This window comes from Achroia grisella, unplaced genomic scaffold (assembly GCF_030625045.1).
Source record: "Achroia grisella isolate CSIRO2021 unplaced genomic scaffold, CSIRO_AGI_Agris_v1 utg1090, whole genome shotgun sequence".
NCBI classification, from domain to species: Eukaryota; Metazoa; Arthropoda; class Insecta; order Lepidoptera; family Pyralidae; genus Achroia; species Achroia grisella.
Window position 1 is genome coordinate 350,527 of NW_026712574.1, and position 20,292 is coordinate 370,818.

The 20,292-nt window shown below is 35.7% G+C and overlaps 1 protein-coding gene across 1 annotated transcript in view; it reads right to left on the bottom strand.

Annotated features, from left to right (window-relative positions):
- Positions 1 to 9,087: 9,087 nt before the first annotated feature.
- The window catches only part of LOC131848720 (bromodomain-containing protein 4), a 73,075-nt gene continuing 61,870 nt past the window's right edge, over positions 9,088 to 20,292 (bottom strand). Inside the window, exons 7-14 of the mRNA XM_059198660.1 lie at positions 17,341 to 17,967; positions 14,197 to 14,278; positions 13,567 to 13,673; positions 12,862 to 12,921; positions 12,007 to 12,107; positions 11,496 to 11,619; positions 10,494 to 10,557; positions 9,088 to 9,098 (exon numbers count right to left, since the gene is read on the bottom strand). Of these exons, the coding sequence (XP_059054643.1) occupies positions 9,088 to 9,098; positions 10,494 to 10,557; positions 11,496 to 11,619; positions 12,007 to 12,107; positions 12,862 to 12,921; positions 13,567 to 13,673; positions 14,197 to 14,278; positions 17,341 to 17,967 (1,176 nt within the window). The remainder of the gene's footprint in view (positions 9,099 to 10,493; positions 10,558 to 11,495; positions 11,620 to 12,006; positions 12,108 to 12,861; positions 12,922 to 13,566; positions 13,674 to 14,196; positions 14,279 to 17,340; positions 17,968 to 20,292) is intronic.

Genomic DNA, 20,292 nt, shown 5'->3' on the forward strand with positions numbered 1-20,292 from the left:
TCATTCAAGTTACACAAAAAGCTGCTACACAGGCCACGGCAATGTACCTGCCTCGTCTACATTATGCCACTAAGGAGCAGGACATTGTCGATTATATACGAACCAAGAGTAACCTGACATTGAGGGTGACGCAGCTGGAGTCGAGTCACAACGCGAGTTGCAAGGCGTTTGTGGCCCGGGTACAACAACATACTGACCACCTTCATGAAGGAGGACTACTGGCGGAAGGGTGTGGTGTATCGGCGCTACCGTGGTAGATTGCCGTCATCAGTGTCGTGACCACACAGACAAATTTTATAATATTAATACATATACTGTTTTAAATTTGACGCGATCAATATTTATTCGTATAATTAGTAAAAATCACGAGATCTTACTACGTTGTATATTTATTTGCTGAGTTCCCGATATTTCGGCAGAGTTTCAGAAATATAAAAATTTAAATCGAGTAGACGGTTATAGGCCTAATGCCTGGAATCCAGTGACTGGCTTAATTAAACAAAAACAAAAAATGCGATCGAAAAGTGTATTAAATGTATGTAAGATACTGTGAGTACAGATTGCCAAGATGAATATCCAGCGAGTTCTAGTAGTAGCAACAAACGAAGACATGTGAAGGTAGACGCATATATCTGCCCATAAAAAGATTTCAATTTCCATCTACCCGTTGCTCTTCAGTTTACCCGTGATCATGGTAGTTGAAACACTGCCGAAATATCGGGAACTCAGCAAATAAATATAAAACGTGGTAAGATCCCGTGATTTTTACTAATCATACGTATTAATACATATGTATAGACTATAAGGTATTTATATATGGACATAGTTGCCTGAAATAAATAAAAAAAAGAGTTACATACAAGTGCAAACGTATGCCTGCGGCGCCAGTCCCCAGATGACGTTGTCGCAGTGGTGGCAGTGCGCCACAGACGTCAACGCGTGCAGCTGCAGGTGGTGACCGCGGACGACCAGCTGGAACAACACAACGCATTCAGTACAGGCTGGTGGCTGGTGGTGGAGTGGAGAGGATGATAATGGAATGGTGATGGAATATGACATAGTACTTTGCGAGAAATTGGTTCACAAGTACTAATTAATTATTCTTCTTCTTTATTTATTTAGGAGCTTCGGGTCTTATGGATGATATTGGAATGGTGCACCTGCCTGCGCTAACGGTTTACGCTGACAAATTGGTACTCCACTAATGGAGGATGATATAAGGTGAGCATGTGATCAGGTCAGCACGCCCATTGTGGCAAATTGTCGAGGATTTTATAATGATGCTTACCAGGGGGAACCGCGTGGACATCAATCTGATATGGTACATTGCTAGCAATGGGGTTTGGTTGGTGAGGGTATTGGCAATAAGGAACTGTCGCCCCATTGCTATCTGATAGAATTATCAGAGTGATGTTCACATGGGCGCCAGGAAACCATCGTGGATACATCCAAGTGAATGTCACAACAACAGACTATATGCTCGTCCTATTGAACTGGTAGATCATGTATACTCCGATCTAATAGAACTTAAACAATCTGTGAGTGACAGTCCGGTCAAAATCGATTCAACCGATTCAAAGATTAGCAAGGACCAAATTTTTATTTTTAAAGTGCCATATAAGCCTTCATGCATTTATTGAAAAACTGTTTAATTTGAAATTACAGACAGACACTACAGATTTTATTTACTTGCACATTTTTTTTTTATTGGGTTTATTGGGTTATTGTCAGGTGCATGGACCTGTAGCACTGCGACCTACATAGATCTATTGTGCTCGCCCTTTTCAAAGTTCGCTACCTAGACCCGTCAGGGACAAGAATTGAAGGATATTCTTAGGAGCGATGGTTTTTATCTCCTCAGGAAAGGGTGTAAACTTTCCAAGCGAGATATTTCGTTTATGCATGAGGCTACAACCACATAGGATGTGTAGTGGCGTTTTCTGTTTAGTTTGGCAAAATCTGCAGATCAGGTAAAATTAATAGGGGAATGTACATTTAGTTGCCATTGAAACGTAAGAAGAAAACAGTATGCATTTATATAAAAACTTACAGGGTTGAGGTGTTGTTTGGACAGCTGCTTCACTTTCTGCTTATACACCTTGTCCCGCTGGAGGAAGGAAGACCTTGACCCGCCGACTGCTGCAGCAACGGCTGTGGGACTGAAGAAAAAAAAAATTAATATTATGGTAGAAAATAAATTTTATTTATGTACTTTTGATACCTTCTGGTCATTTAATCGGTGTTCTAGCTGTTTTGCACATCGCCTTACTTGTGATATTGGTATTAGATAGCGTTGCATATTATTAATAATAACATATTAATTATTGGGCATAGACACACATGCAACTGTTTGTACCAAGCTAGGAATCGAACCCGCGAACACCGGAAGTAAGGGGGTATGTTAAACTGCTAGAGCACTGAGGCCATCACCAGCAGATGAGTAAACAAATGACGTTGTAAAGTCAACCTCTTTAACGCAGCTTGTGATTCAACAACTCACTTGGTCGATTTAACTTTTGGGGTCTTGACTTTTGGTTTCTTTTTACTCTTCGGCGACTGCCACCATTTCAGTCTGACTTCCCTCGCTTCGTCTTCTGTTATTGTCACTATTTTCTCAGTTTTCATCATCAAATATTATTCGCACATGTAGAATTTAACATACGTATACACCTATATATACACTGCTACAAAGTTATATGACAAATTGTTATATATATATATACATTTATTTAATTATTTAATATAATAAATAAATGTTATAGTAGGTATATAAATACAATAGAATGACAAAACATATCATGATTAGTTGTAGTTACTTATATTCCACCAAAAATTTTTTATTTTTTTATATGGAATGAAATAATTTATCATTTATTCATTTAGGACATTTTAGTCGCTTATGAACGTTAAATTATTATATATAAAACTTGTATTAATATTTTTTCTTTTTTACTTTTTATAAGAAACGGTTTAACTCAAAAAATGCTTGATCCAATTATAAAATTCACCTATAGATTACGACTTGAATATGGTAGTGACTAGGCAATATTTTTTTTATGTAGAGATTCCTTGCATTCAGTTTCATAACTCATCTCATTCAATGTACATACATACATGTAGGTTGTATTAAATTTTCATACAACAAATCCCATTTACAAAACAAATTTACACTCATTCTGGCATTTACGAATGAAAGAATATTAAACATCACAACACCTACAGGTGCTGTGATGTTTAATATTCTTCTTCTATCCAATATATATAAAAAAAATCAATACTTAGATCCAAGAGAAACATTAACGTTAAATCATCAAAAGAACATATCAATCGATCGACTTATATAATCGATAACTTTACTAAAATTAAAACAAGCCAATTACGACACTACACCAACGCGTTAAAGATAACAATTGCATGTCAATAACAAGGTCATTTCCTTGTAACACTCAGAAACATTAGCACGGCGTCAATTCAATATGAATACGATAAGAATTTCAATATATTGTTTTTTAAATTAATTGAACACTTTTTTAGGTAATTGGAATCAGACACAAACGGCCCATATTATAATAATTTGTAACAGTAGACAATACATGAACAAGGTTAACATGTGACGCCCGTGATATCAAATAAATGTTGCCATTTTGAAGGTCTAAGATTGGACAAATATTGTTCGCGCCATCATTAAGACATCCATCATGTTGCATATCTACTCCTTGTAATAGACAATGATAGACATATCACGATCAACGGCCGAACGAAGCCGAATAGACACGAATCGAAGCTAGGAAGAAATATGCTGAAAAATTACTAACAATTCTCACTACTACTATTACTAATATACAGTGATTTCACAAGTTTCTTGCTCGTTCTTCTGGTGATGAGACAGCTTTCGGAATAAGTGGTAGATTAAAAAAAATGTGATGACTATTCAAAAGTGCTTCAATGTAAGTTTATTTGAATAAATCATTCTCTATTCTATTCTATTCTATTCTATTGATTTAATTATTATCAGTATTCTCCGATCGATCCAGTACCATTCAAAAGCAAATCAAAGTTACGACAACGTCAGCTAAAATCGAAACCCTAATGGTGCCTTCAAATTTGTATATATCACACGACGAGTATAGTATACCATTTATTTCAAATATAACAAAAATATATATATATAACAATAAAAAAGTGAAATAGATAAAAAAGTTTGTATGCTAAATTAATAATTTCTCAATTGAGAGATATAATACCGATCTGGCATGAAAATTAAGCTGAATGATGAAGCTGATATTAGCTAAAAAATCAGTTCAGTTCACGTAGCGCCATCTAGTTCTAAACTAAGCAAGGCTTCTGATGTAAGCACTAAACTACAGACATAAATACTTAACAAAGTTTTCTATAAATACATACATAATGTACATAGCAAATACAAGCAATCATACTCATGAGGAATACATTGAGATAATCGAACCTGCGACCATCGGAAGTTAGACTGTGTGATAAACCGCTAGACCAGCGAGGTATGTAACGATCAGAACTATTTTTGACATTCACTATGTACCTACAATGTGTATAACCACAAAATAACTACACTTTTGTATTTATATGAAATACTATCTTCAAGAAATCACAAACATTGTCACAAACTAACAAAATTTTACGTGGATTATAAAATAACAAATATATAATTTTTTTTTAGTCTAGACAATATTAATACCATATAATAAACATATAATTAGCACAAAACGATTAACACACTGCAATCCAATGTTAAATAACAGTACATTACTGACAAACAGCAATGAACATCGCTCTTTAGTTTTCCTCCAATGAGTTAGTCATTTCCTTTCCAACCGTTTTGATAAGCGCTGTAAATGTATTTTTTTAAATATATTACTACATTTCGGCAATGAAACATATGTTTATCTGTGTTTTATTATGTAGAGAAATTTATTTTAGTACCGTCCCGCCGCGGTACTCCCCGGTTACAAAGAAAGAATTTTAATCGAACTAGGTGTTATGTTGCAGAAGTCCATTGCGCTATTTATGGATTTATATTTTTTTTATATCCGCTACTGTAATGTAATGTACGTGGACCGACGATCTGGTTAAGATCGCTGGAAGGCATTGGATGCGAGCAGCGCAGGACCGATCGTCTTGGAGATCTTTGGGGTGACCTGTGTCCAGCAGTGGACGTCTTCCGGGCTGCGATGATGAATGTAATGTAATATAAACGTAAACTGCAACTGGGGCGGGGAGGGGGCTGCACGTACCTACACAGCAGCGCGGAGGGGGCGGGGAGGGGTCTGCACGTACCTGCACAGCAGCGCGGAGGGAGGCGGGGGCGGGGAGGGGGGCTGCACGGACCTACACAGCAGCGCGGAGGGGGGCGGAGAGGGGTCTGCACGTACCTGCACAGCAGCGCGGAGGGGGCACAGCAGCGCGGAGGGGGGGCGGGGGGCGGGGGCTCTGCACGTACCTGCACAGCAGCGCGGAGGGGGGCGGGGGGCGGGGGGCTGCACGGCACAGCAGCGCGGAGGGGGCGGGGGGGGGGGGTCTGCACGTATCTGCACAGCGCGGAGGGGGGCGGGGGGCGCTGCACGGGCACAGCAGCGCGGGGGCGGGGGGCGGGGGCTGCACGGACCTGCACAGCAGCGGAGGGGGGCGGGGGGGGGGCGGACCTGCACAGGCGGAGGGGTCTTCACGTACCTGCACAGCAGCGCGGAGGGGGGCGGGGGGCGGGGGGCTGCACGTACCTGCACAGCGGAGGGGGGCGGGGGGCGGGGGCTGGCGCACAGCAGCGCGGAGGGGGGCGGGGGGGTCTGCACGCCTGGCAGCGCGGCGGGAGGGGTCTGCCGGCACAGCAGCGCGGCGGCGGCGGCGGCGGCGGCGAGAAGCGCGGCGGGGGCGCCGGGCGCGGCGGGGGGGGAGGCGAGGCTGCGCAGGCGGGGACACAGTAGCCTCTCCACCACCACGGCTTCCTGCACGACCGACACCCAATATAATATATACAATAATTTCAAGGAGGGGGAAATGTAAAGTCATTTTCCTGAATATACAAAACACGTGAACGCTGTGTATAAAATAAGCGTTTTATAAAGAGCATGTTGCATAAGCATGCTTTAAGCAAGAAGTCTAATCATTAATGTTATTTATTTATTTAAACTGTACAAATACACGTGGTTCTCTTTTCTTTTTAATACAGAATAATATAATCTTACAAGCACGCCTATATATAACCGTATAATATAAGCGTGCTTTATTCTCACTAGCTTCTAGGTTATATTAACTAGTATCGTTATTTAATAGGAAACTTTTGGTTAGAAATCTTAAGATATACTTTTTGTAATTTAACGTCGAAAAGCAGTTATTTTCATTTAAAGCATTTAAAAAAAAACAGTCGTAATGACTAGATTCGATGATTAGATTTTTGTAAAATTTACATATTATAACATATTTTTAAATAGTGTATCGATAACTACAATATCATATTATACAATAGTGATTAATATAAGAATCATAAATATCACGTATTAATTTTTTCAACGTCACATTTACAATTTAAGTTTACCGAAATGTTATATACGCAATTGATTACAAAACACTATTAAAATAAATAAGCATTATGTAAGCATGCTTTTTATAATAAATTGACGTTCTTATATACCAATATTTACTTAAGGCGATTTTCTCTCGCTAATCTCTAAACGACAGGAAGCCTGATTTTACTAAATTACACTAAACTCTATACTCACTTGCGCCTTATCCACGTCGCACTTCTCTATGACCGAGTCTTCGGGCCCGTACAGAGTTCCGAGTCCAACCTGCCGCTTCACCTGGAACTCCGTGAGCTGTTGAGTCATTTCTTCTTTCGCCTTCTGGCGCGCCTTGCGGAACACGTTACGTAGAATCTCGTCCTTGTCGTATTCTATAGGCAATTAAATTAAAACAAATCAAGATTAAACCAGAATTTGTTACTTTACTTTTACTAGCTAACTCGCGCAACTTCGCCTTAATCACACTTACTTACCGTTTATTTATATTGTCAATGACGTTACATATTGTTATTTATAACTGTATGCAATCTCTTTGCTACATTGTATATTATTACTTTTAAGAAGAGATCATAGAACTCTCGAATTTTAAATATGTCATTCAATTCTTAAGTGAATCATTGGAGGGAAAATACAAATCCATTACAATAGTAGAAAGTCGTTTTATTCTCATAAGAACAAAAGGATAGTACAAACATTTATATTTCATCCAATTTATATATATTTTTTTAATTATAGCCTGTGTTATTCTGATGTATAAGCTATATTATTGAAGTTTCATCAAAATCCGTTCAGTAATTTTATGCGTGAAAGAGTAACAATCCATACTCACAAACTTTCGCGTTTATATTACTAGTCAGATTTTTTTTTTCAGGACAATTCAAACAGCGCCATAAAATCCCAAAGTAGAGCTTGTGTTATGGGTACTAATAATTGTAATAATGGCCTATAGATACGTCTGTTTAAACGATTTATGGTGTGATGATCCGTATCAAGAATTAAAGAGCATGATGGAAGATCGCGGAAAGTGGCAAGAGCTCCACCGACAAGAGCGTAGCTCTTAAATTATGAATGAATGCGATCCGTGAACAACTCTTTTCGTGGCTGTATAAACCGATACGAGAGCGGCATGGCCTACCACAGGCTCGAAGAGAGAAATTATTGTAAGTAGTCGGTACAGAGCCGCTTAGATGACGTTTCCATCTCTTGTTACTAGACAAGTAGTTAGCAAGTCTTTGAAGCCAGGCATCATAGCTCCATTACACGTTTGCGCCTATATATACATATAAATACATAGAAACATTTTTTTTTGTAAATACATTAGTATGGGTGTTATTTACGTATATTTAGTAATATACGTAAATAACACCCAGACAAACAGGCAACAAACAATCATAGACATGTATAAAAATGTTTGAACCGACAACCGGAATTGAAGTGGTGTACTAAGGTCGGTATGCTAAACCGGTAGACTACCAGGGCCGTTAAATGCATATCAAATCAAAATATCTTTATACATGTAGGTCTAAAACAGACTTATGATATTACTACTTGATAGATTTCTATTATTTTGTTTAATTCCGCTACAATTAACATGTGTGAGACTACGAATATTGGGTGTGGAAACCTGACCAGCGCTACGACCTTCTCCAGTGGCGATCAAATTCCGACCGTTATTGAGTCTACACCCATATCGCGACACGTGTTTCGCTTCTGAACGAGGCATCATCAGGCGTTAATTAAGAGTTCGGGTACAGCTCGGAATCCTAGTGTTGACTCATCGGCGACCAAACCGCGATCTATCTTATGATATATCAAATCTACTGTCAGTTCGGAGTGCTTTCGAGCTAAGAACTGACAGGTAACTCATTTCTTATTCTTTTAAAATCAACTTGTACATGATTACAATAATACAGATTCACTTCCAAACTCAATTCATAGAAATTCTAATGTATAAGCTATATTATTGTAAAGTTGCATTAAAATTCGTCCGTCCTACTCTGCTGCTTGTAGGGACTGGTCTGCTCTTATCACTACGACTGATTTAATCTTATTGTGTATTTATATTTGACCCTAATAAATTAGTGCTGGTTGGTAGTTTGTATTCACACGTTTCGACTTGTAAAATGTGAACTTACAAGGATTATTTAAAAGTGCAACACACGAGTTTCTTGCTCGTTCTTCTTGTGATGAGACAGCTTTCCGAACGAGCGGTAGATTAAAAAAAACTGTTATGACTATTGAAAAGTGCTTAAATTAAGTTTATTCGAATAAATGATTTTCTGTTCTATTCTATTCTATTCTATTCTATTCAATCAGTAGTTTTTACGCGACAGAGTAACAAATATTCATCCATCCATCCAGACTGACAAACCTCCACGTATATAAGTGACATTTTCCTTTAACATTCGTAATTCTTAACTTTATATACATTTATTAGTTATTTAAATAATATATATCATAATTATTTGAATAAATAACAACCGACCCCACAAGAATACACCTATATTTTAGGCATAACAGTTATTTATGGAATGTATCACACTTTTCCTTAAACATAGGACAACAATATCAATAAATATTGTCACAGTTTCAGGACAATTCATTCTCAGCTTCATTATATAGTATAAAACAAAGTCGCTGTCGCTGTCTGTCCGTCCCAATGTATGCTTAAATCTTTAAAAGTACGCAACGGAGTTTGACGCGGTTTTTTTTTTTATTCAAGAGACAGGTTTATATATATAATACATGTACAACCGTGCGAAGCCCGCGCGAGTAGCTAGTATAAGTATAAAGTTGCAATATTTATTTAAACATGTCAGGGTCACCCTGACATGTTGTACAACACTAAAACAATCCCTTATTTTACTGATAAGAGATTGTTTATTTTCGTATCTTTTGTTTTTCATATAATGGATTTATATTTAGATTGTAAATAAAACCCTGGAAGAAAAATTAAAAATCGATTCCTTAAGCCTCAATTATATGTGAATCAATTCATTAGGTTACAATTCAAATCAATTTGAAAGAAAGAAAGAAAGAAAGAAAGAAAATATTTTATTCAGTGCAATGTAAAAAATTTAAAATAAATCTTTCTCGGAAAGAATCGCCATCACTGCCATCACTATTTAAGACTCAAGACTGAACTCTACTAAACCTAGCGACATCACTATTTAGGATCTGAACTGTACTATATCTAGATATATCCTATAGGTAAGTAAAACTCAAGGATATTATTACTGGTAGAATAGAATAGAAAATCATTTATTCAAATAAACTTAATTTAAGCACTGGTATATGCATGTTTCCGTAATAAGAATAAGCTCACATGTCTGTCAAACTTTACCGGAAGATAGGGACGAGTTGTAGATGGCACTCCAAACCAAAGGAAGGACTTATGTTGCGGCTGAGGCCCAAATCCTGCCTGACGATTACGACTTTAGTCTGAAGGTACCGCTAGAGGTTCGAACCTCAGCTCAGACCGTCGTAATTTTGATCCCTATTTGAATTGGACGGGGGATCGATCGGAGGAAATATATGACAAAATGTTCTATGTGATATGATGTAATGCAAAAACATATTGCCATCGTGTTTTAGAATTTAGACACAAATGAAGCAACGCCATCTAGTTTCATTTGTGGAAGTATTAAATGCTACAATGATGACCTCGATGCACGAGCCATTTAGCACACCGCTTTACTTCCGATGGTCGCGGGTTTGATTCCTCGTACGGCACAAACATTTGTATTGATGAGTGTGATTGTTTGTATCGGTCTGAATGTTTTCTATGTATAATATGCATATTTACGAAAAATATGTATTTGTATCAGTTATCTAGTATACATAACACAGGCTCTCTCTTACCGTGGTACTATATGACGCCGTAGTAATTGTCCAGGGCTATTTATTTATTTATTATAATGAAACATGAACGTAAACACTTACCGTTAACTAAAACCTGTTCTATTTCATTAGCCATGTTCTCGTCCACGCCATTTAGTTGTAACACCTGCAATAAAATGTATAAATTTTGGGTAATCCAAATCTCTATATAAATGATTTCTACTAAATTAGTTAATAAATACAGATAACTTTGATGATACTGTGTATCACAGTGGTGGGAGCCCAGTTTCAATGAAGTTCTCATATTTTATAACCAAGCATAGCGCGCCGCCAGTGAGCGTACTCCCGCGTCCTTCTATCGAGCCGTGATTTAGCGCCATTTTATAATAACTATCACTGCAAAATGGCAACCATCAGACTATGCAAAGACATAATTAGATAGATAAATAGATAAATGATTCATCATTTACAATATATAATAGTTCTTAGTGCATTTTGGTATTGGTAAATTGGCAGTTTTTCTCACGAGGCTACAGCCTGGAGATTTTCAAGATGTGTATATTAAAGTTTCTTAAAGGTCGGCAATGCGCAGTAACACCCCTCGTGTCTGCGTCCATAGGCTACGGTAACTATTTACCATCAGATAGACCGTATGCTTGTTTACCACAATAGTAGTATAAAATACATAGCATACATTTTTTAATTTGTAAAATTTTTATTTTTGTATAATATAAATATCACAAATTAAAAAATGGAGGTGGCTTCACGTGTCGCAATATGAAGAGGCAACAAACTCAGCATGAAGCTACAGATAAATCTGCAGCGCTGATATTCTGTTAACTCCTATAATCCAATATATACACATATTATAAAGCTGAAGAGTTTGTTTGTTTAAATGGTAATAATAATCTCAGGAACTACTGGCTCGAATTGGAAAATTCTTATCCAACGATAGTCCATTTGTCGAGGAAGGCTTTAAGTTATATAACATCACGCTACGACCAATAGGAGCGGAGCTGCAATGAAAAATGTTACTCAAGAAGGAAACTCAAAAGGAACTCAGGCGAAGTTTTATGGTTCTAGAAGTATATAAGGAACACTTACCGCATTGGGCATGATGAAAGTGGAGTGTATCTCGTATGCCCAGCGTCTTAGTGTAGCATTGTTAACTGCGGTGGCGGCTCGGAACCCATCGGTTAGGACCAGAACTAGCGCCGCGTGTGCACTCCTGGAAACATATACCAATTTTAAATATCACTACTTGAATACTACTAACATCTATTGGGTTTATATATTACGTTTATTCATCCGTCATACTAATGAACAGGTGGCATTACATGCAACATATGCTGGTGGTCATATGCGCTGGATTCTACCTATTTGAATTTAAAAATAAATTAATTTATATTTTTGTAATCATGTAAACCTTATTTAAAAAAAAATAAGAGCTGAATTTCTTATCTGCCCTTCTTAGCTCGAAAGCACTCTGAATATATCATAAGAGTCTGTAATAGACCTACATAAATAAAATATTCGTAAGGACTCGTAATCGAAATACTTTAACTATTAAACAAAAAAAAAACATTAGAATTGTAATAAATACAGTAGAACTTGCCTCCTCTCTCCTAATAGCCAGTTGAGCAAAACAGCTGTTCTAGCTTTGGATTCTCGCACGGAGCGAAGATTCGAGAACAGCCCGGAGTATGTCGAATTATCCTGGACACAAAACAACAATAAGCTTACACTGACTATGTAGAATTGTCATATTACATACTAGTACTGTTCAGCAGGTACGCAAGTCGTTTAATTTAAAAGAAATGGCGGCCACCTCATCCCCATTAATCGGATTACACGACCCGCCTGTACCAATGCTTTGTTTTCATCCAGCTTTGATTCTGACCTTTTCTTTTTGTCGCTCTTAAGGGTCGTGAATTGCCTAAAAGCGGTGGGGAAGGGTATTGTTAGTAATGTGATAATCCTATTGCTATACCCCATTGCTAGCAATGTACCTGACACGAGTTTCCTCTAGAAACCATCGTGCTAAATTACCATTTTCCAAGTTGGCTAAGTGACCTGACTTCATTCTCAGTTTATCATCCTCCACTGGTGCCTTGCCAACGTAAACCGTTAGCGCAGGCGGATGCACCATACCATTATCATCCGTAAAAAATAGGCTAGAAGCTTCTTTAAAAATTGTGCAGAACAGAAGAATTTGTTCCTTTCATTTGAACTTCCAAATGAAACAAACAAATTCTATTCTATATATTAGTATACAGAATTCTAAATACATGGAATAATATGATTTATCTAGAGAGCAATTACTAGCAATGGCGACTATAGGCTATTATTATTATTAACATGCAATCAGGTGAGATTGCGGTCAAACGCGCTCAAATTATGATATAAAAAAAAATTCCGCAGGTATCCCACGTAGCTTAAATATAAGATGAAAAATATAGGTGATACTCACAGAAGCTGGCGAGTCATCTTCTTCCATCGAGATGATTGCCCTCTGAGGATCGGCGCAAGGCTGCGTGAAACATGATATGAATACGATGTAACTTAATATATGCATGAGATGACTTCTATAAATTATGCATAATACTTGTACTATGTATGAACAGACCCTTATATGACATGACTTCTATTACGTATGCATAAGATAACTTCCTTAACTTACGCATCATATGAGTTCTATAGTTTAAGCATAATATGAGTTCTATAATTTAAGAATAATATGAGTTTTACAATTTAAGCATCATATGAGTTCTATAATTTAAGTATCATATGAGTTCCATAATTTAAGCATAATATGAGTTCTATAATTTAAGCATCATATGAGTTCCATAATTTAAGCATCATATGAGTTCCATAATTTAAGCATAATATTACTTCTATAATTTACGCATAATAAGACTCCTATACTTTTAGATAAGCATCATATATTAAATAGTATCGTACTAATAATTATACGTCGGGATTTAATAATAATCTATTACCTAAACTGACATTCTTTGTAACGTATGTTTTAGACACATATTAATTTTAAAACAGCTATAATTATTGTTGTATATTTATGATCTTTTCCTGTTAATTATGGTCTGTAGTATAACAAATCGATAAAAACATAATGCGTGGTAATACCGAGGTATACAAGGCATGCATGTAGGCGTACCTGCGTGTTGGTGGCGTAGGGCGGCGGCGGCGTCCCGGGCGGCGGCGGGGCCGGCGCGGCGGGCGCTCCGCCCCACGACACCGCCTCCGCCGGCAGCGGAGCCGCCGCTGCGGGACCACACATCATACATTTAACTACTATTCTAAGTATATAATCACTTGTATTCACAGAAATCCTATACCATCTTATTACTGTTTCTTTTTTAATTTTATTTATGAAAAGCTTAATCTATTTATCCAATATATAAAATTCTCGTGTCACAGTGTTTGTAACAAAACTCCGCCAGGTCAACCATTTTCTTGATCGACTTTTATAATTTTTTTATGAGTATATTCAGTAGGTAGGAGAATAGGATGTTAACTATATGTCATACCCCTAAGTGATATATGTATTTATATCAGTTGTCTAGTACACAAGGTTTCCTTAGCTTAACACTAGATGGTGCTGTATGAATTATACTGGGTTAGTATTATTATTATTATTATAATACTGAATTAACTTAACAAAAGTACATATTTATGAAAATCCACCTTACAGTTTTAACTTTAAAATATAATTTCTTTTTTTTTTATGCTTTGTTTATACCCATTATTGTACTAGGTGTGCTATATATTCAATTTATACACTTACGTCGTTGTAATTCATGATCCAACTGTTCAGGAGACGACCTACTTCTCACGTGCAACACTGGCACGCCGGTCCTGTTATCCGTCTGTATATAAACACACATTTTATGAGCACATTCCTATATATATTGTAAAGTAAAATATACAACAAAAACGAAATCCAGCAGTATACAATGAAATTGTTACAACTAAAAAAAAGACATGGAAATAACATTTTTTTTTTGTAATCACAAATTTGATTACGTCATTGGATCGTTGTTAATTGGCCCACCAATGATGAATGATCAACTTTCTGCGTCTGAATGTTTCTTGATGGATTTCGAAATGTTATATACGTTCTGTTAAAACATCTAAGAAAATAAAGTCATCCGCACATTGCATGATATTATAAAAAATAATTGTTGTATTGTATTAATTTTTACTATACATCGTTTATTATTTTTAATGTACTATGCGAAACAATCACATTAATTTTATTATACCATTTATCTACACGTATGTTACCTTTTCACGACTAAATGTCCGTGCGGATCCTATTAAAATTTTCATGAAGATAACTATAAATCACTAGAACGGACATAGGCATCTTTCGTCTCAAAATAAACAGACGAAATCACGGGTAACTACTAGTATCGTTCTGTTACAATACAAGTTAAATGTTGACTTGTCGCTACTAAATCGCATAACATGCGGATGACCTATACAGAAATGTTAGTCACATATTGAAATGTTAACACATTTATGTTCAATTTTGAAACATATAAATAAATGTATGCAAGATTAGTTGTACTGGGTATACCAAACTAGAAGCTACTAAACTATTGGTAACTTATTATTAATACTAAATATTTGTTGGCAGTTTATAATCATATAAAATCTTAAATACGCTGAACAGCATTTATTTAAAAGGGTAACACGCAAGTTTCTTGCATGTTCCTCTTTGCTCTCCGAACGAGAGATAGCCTCGAAACATATTTATATGACTATATACACATTACATAACTATAACATATAACAGATTATATGACTATTCAAAAATGCTAATATTAAGTTTACTGGAATTATTTCTATTTCAAATGACACTTGAGAACTTCCTCTTTAAGCACTGATTATGAAGAATCTTACAGATAGGTTTTTTAGTCTAACAGAAGGTTACTAATCAGAACTAGACTTGGAGAATTAAAAAAATTCGTGCACCCAACAATAACCCGTGGTAAGCCGGGGCGTATGTCTAGTCCGACAATAATTTCAAAAACATACTAACTAGATCACGTAAGAGATTAAAAAAAAACATGAATTCAAATTACGTATTTGTTTTTAGGAGGGGGGAGTTGTAACATCAACTTTAAATTATAACTTTCACTGGCTTAGTACACCCACTACAACTAAACGTACTTATATGCGTATGAAATGGTAAATGTAAGATTTATTGTAACAATTGTATATATACTGGATGAAATTTTAGTAATTTAGTAAATTTAACTCACTGTTAACGCCTAATTAGGACTACTAAAGTAATTATCTAGTAATAGATAATTGTTAGACATTCTTAAATCAAGAAATATTCTGCTGTTTGTATTTATTCAGCTTCATAGTTAGTCTGTAACATAACAACTCAATTTAATCCCATTAAGACACAAGTCAGTCACGTATAATCCTCTTAGACCACTGACATATGATCAATCCGGCCTCAGAAGGACCAAATTCGATCAATGTTCCAACTTGGCTCTAATTGGCGGATTCAGTTGCTACGCCCCGCCCTCCCCAGAGACCAACCAATTGGAACGTTAGTCGCACTTGAGCAATCTGACGACAGATCGACTTTATATTGAGAGAATCTGTATAGCTAATAAGCCAATATATTCGTTTAACTTGAGGTAATTATACGCTACATATAGGACCAGCTTACAAAATCTCATCAAGGAAAAATTGCCCGTCCCGACAACCTAGGATATATTGTACTGACGTCGCATATTTAGAGAGCAGACCTCATACAAAGTAGGATCCAAAAAAGAAGAAGAAGATACGCAACATACCTATACAAGAATACAGTAAAATCATTACAGTTGTCAAGCCATTCGACATATAGAAAGAAAGAAAGAAAGAAAGAAAGAAAGAAAGAAAGAAAAAAATATATATATATATATAAACATACTTTCCAAACTTATCTATACTAAATGAAATTACTTGGTAGTCTGAAGTAGGCGTTATGAATATTTATATAGAGTAGTATCGTTTTGAAGAATCTTAAACACAAATCAATCTATACTGAAATGTTGATAATAAAAATCTTTTCAACAAGCCATCTTTTAGAAGACAAGTTTCAATTATGATAAAAGAAATTTCTGTCTTTGTTACATACAAAAAAAAAAACATCATCTAAATGTAGCCCTTTATTGATTAAAATTGAACAGTAGAAGCGAAGCTATTTGAGTGTTTTGTCCCTTTCTTTCCTGAAAGAAAAGGGCAAAACAATTCATTAAATAAAAATAGATTCCTTATACGTTTTGTGCTTTTATAAATAAAGGAATTGCTCCATAATAGTAGTGTGGTTTATGGGAGTACCATGGATTAAGTGTTTTGTTGAAGGAATGGCATTAGTTGTTTCCGAAGTTAAGTCAAGTAATGTGTATGTAATAGAATAAATTACTGTGTAAATGAAAGCTGTAACTTAGTTAAGTTATGACGGTAGCGTGAATTGAGATTTGCATAAAAATATTTGGTAACTTTACAGTTCTAGAATTATTGTGTTAACGTGCTTAGTAAGTTGTGTGAATGTGTTCATTTATACATGTAGTAAAATATAACTTATACAATACAGCATAAAGTCCAAATTAAATGTATATATGTAAATGTATTGAAGTAAATATACTGGTATATTTACTTCAATACATTTATACAATTGTACATATTGAATAAAAAAGAAGCTCGGGTCTAACAAAAGATAATTAACCCAAATAACATAACAGACAAAAGCGTAATTAAACAAACGAACCACCACCAAATAATATAGAATTTAGAATTCTATTTACGTCTTTGTCTTATAAATATCTAATTATAAAAAAACGACAGAGACAACAACATTACTCATCTCTTTCTATCTGCGTGTAAGAGTAAGGGACAGCGCTATATATTGAAACAACTTTACCTGTAACGGCGGCGGCGGGACATTCACCAACGGATAACTCATTTGCAATGCGATCGAATTAGGTTGGGGCCCATCCAAGTCGCCGTCTAAGGAATGTGACGACCTCCTGAATTGTTTCTGGTGTTCATCATTGTACGCAGGCATGGACTGGTGCATTGGGTACTGCGGTTTCTCTGGATAATACCGTCCTTTGTAATACTGTTTGTGCATTGGAGATATCGAACTGGAAGGCTTTGGTTTCGCTAACGGGTTTATTGGGGGACTTAACGGGGTTCTTTTGGGTCGTTCGATGGATCTTGGGGGTAGAGGTGGGGGCGTGACGTTATCTAAACACGTCGTCGGCACCATCGGTACGGTATTGTTGTGTACATGCCTCCGTTTGTTATTTGACTCGTCCGAGTTCTGCCTCACAAGTGGCGGTTGATTTTCTTGCTGTATCTTGTTATTCTGCTTCGCTTGCCGCAGATTGCGTAAGCTCTGGCCCGTCAAATTGCTGAGTGAGCGTGGTAGGCCGCTTAGGAAGCCGGTGTTTTGTACTGGAGATGTTTTATCGTTGTTCTTGATGCGCGTGGCTAGGCGGGGTGTTGCTGGCATGAACGCCGGATGTGACGTAGTCGTCTCCATAGGCTACCGGTAGAGGTTATTTGTAAGCGGTGACGTCATTGCAGTATTATGCGTGCGTTCATTGTGGAGGTTTGCATGTGTTGAAAGTGTGCGTGTGAAGTATATACAAAGATTTTTTTTAAGTAAACAGTAAATTACATTTATTCACATAGGACCTTATAGCCACTTAAGCTCGTAATATTTTTTACTAACATTAACTTTGTTACCTTTTAAGAAACTCAATGGTACATTATTATTGTACATGTTTTTCATCAGGCTCTTTTAAATCATTGTACATCATTAATACCTACAGATTGTGAAGTGAGATGCCCATATATTCGTTTATAGTAAAATTTTACGAAGGTATTAGGGACTTGTAATAGGTCATTATTGTCCCTATACATACAATAATAAAGCACTAACCTGTCAAATACATTATAGGTTTTAGGACCTTGTCCCGAACCTTAAACCCAGTAAGTTAATATATTTGTATATTATAACTATTGAAAATCTCTATTCCACATGGTATCCAAGATTTATGGTCCTTCGAGTCGGATTCTTCTATGACTCGTGCAGAACTATAGCTTATATGTACTTTATAATTTTGTGCACACATTTACTTTCACAAATTTTATGGTCGAACCGGATAATCACATGTATTATGTTTGTTTGAATGTTCAAACCCCCACAACCTACATTGTACTGTGTGAGACTGTAATATTGCAATGTTTTGTACATAGTTACAACCACACCCATGGTGAGGCGAAAGTTCATTACTGAATGTTGGACTGTTTCCTTGCATGTTGTCTCTCTGTTCCGTTGAATTTTCAGCTTATAATTTTTATTACCCAATTAAAAATAAAACAAATTTTCGACTCCATTGCTTTAGAACGCCGATATAAATATCTTTAGTCGCTTGTTTAATTTCCGGCACTAGTTTATTACTATAATATTTGGAAATATTTGGAATTTAATCATCCAATGTATTTCTTTATGCACTAAAACACAAACCTTACTGTGTTTCTTCCGTATTGTGTAGGTAGTAGTTTTGCTCTGCCTACCCGGTAAAGGGCCTGGCATGAAGATAGACTAGAAACCTTCAAATGTCCATTATATACTTAACATGCTAATATAAAAAGGTACATATTATAAAAAAAATGAGACAAAACCAAAATGTACTGAATAATTAACGTCACAGATAAAACAAACAAGCGTAGAAGCAGACACGTTAAGAAACATGTATGTTGAGGTTATTGACCCGTGATCAGCCCCGTTAGGGTTGTTAGTTTCAAATTATCACCATGAACTTATGGAATGTAACAAAATTCACTTTCGCCTCTTTACACTTGTGGCACAAAAAACTACACTATTTTTATTTTAATAATAAATTAATAATAAAACCAATCAATTACTGTCTCGACAATTAATTATAAACTATTAAGGTTTATTTATTATTTAAATTTACATATACATACATATTATTATTTTAACGAAATAGAATACATATTATATTAACAATATTTTACAAAGTAAACATGTATTATTAAAAAAATATAAATGAAAATGTTGCAAAAAGAATATATTTTATTTTTGAACTTTCAAATAGTAAAACATCATTTATCAGTGCTGTAAGATATTCAGGTAGGAGTTTCTATAACCTTATTTTATTTTATTTATGTACTTATTAGTACAGTAAACTACATATTTTATTCCAGTCCTCTTTTTATGAGATTCATAATCACGAATTGTCAAAACATAACCTACAATATAATAATTAAACACAGACAATTATTGAACAGTTTTTGTGCCGCAGATGTAAATATATGATATTAAATAAATAGTGAGATAGACAAGAAATAAAAAAAACTGCAAAATATTAATAACTGCAGTTGCAAAATATAACGACGTGAAATAATTCAAAATAAAAATGTATTCACTATTGTTGCAATTAAGTGTAATCGACTTTGAGTTCTATCTACGTATGAATTTCACTGGCTACTGTTTTTAGACATTTTATATTACACTTAAGCATATTGAAATTGTAATTAATTTAAGTGTAATAAAAAAAAGACAATAAGCCAGTGTATTTTTGCTACTTTTAAATGTAATATCAGATTTATACTTTTTGCACCTCAAGTGTATGAAAAATGGATAGAAAATGACAAGTTCCAAATTTAAATTTATTATACATACAAAGGTATAGATCTAATATCCACACAACCAATTCGAAATGGACTTTATAAATATGACGTTAAGATGCAATTTTCACCTGTCCACAAATGTATAAATCTAATATCCACACAATTAATTTTATATGGACCTTATACATATGAGAATAAGATGCAATTT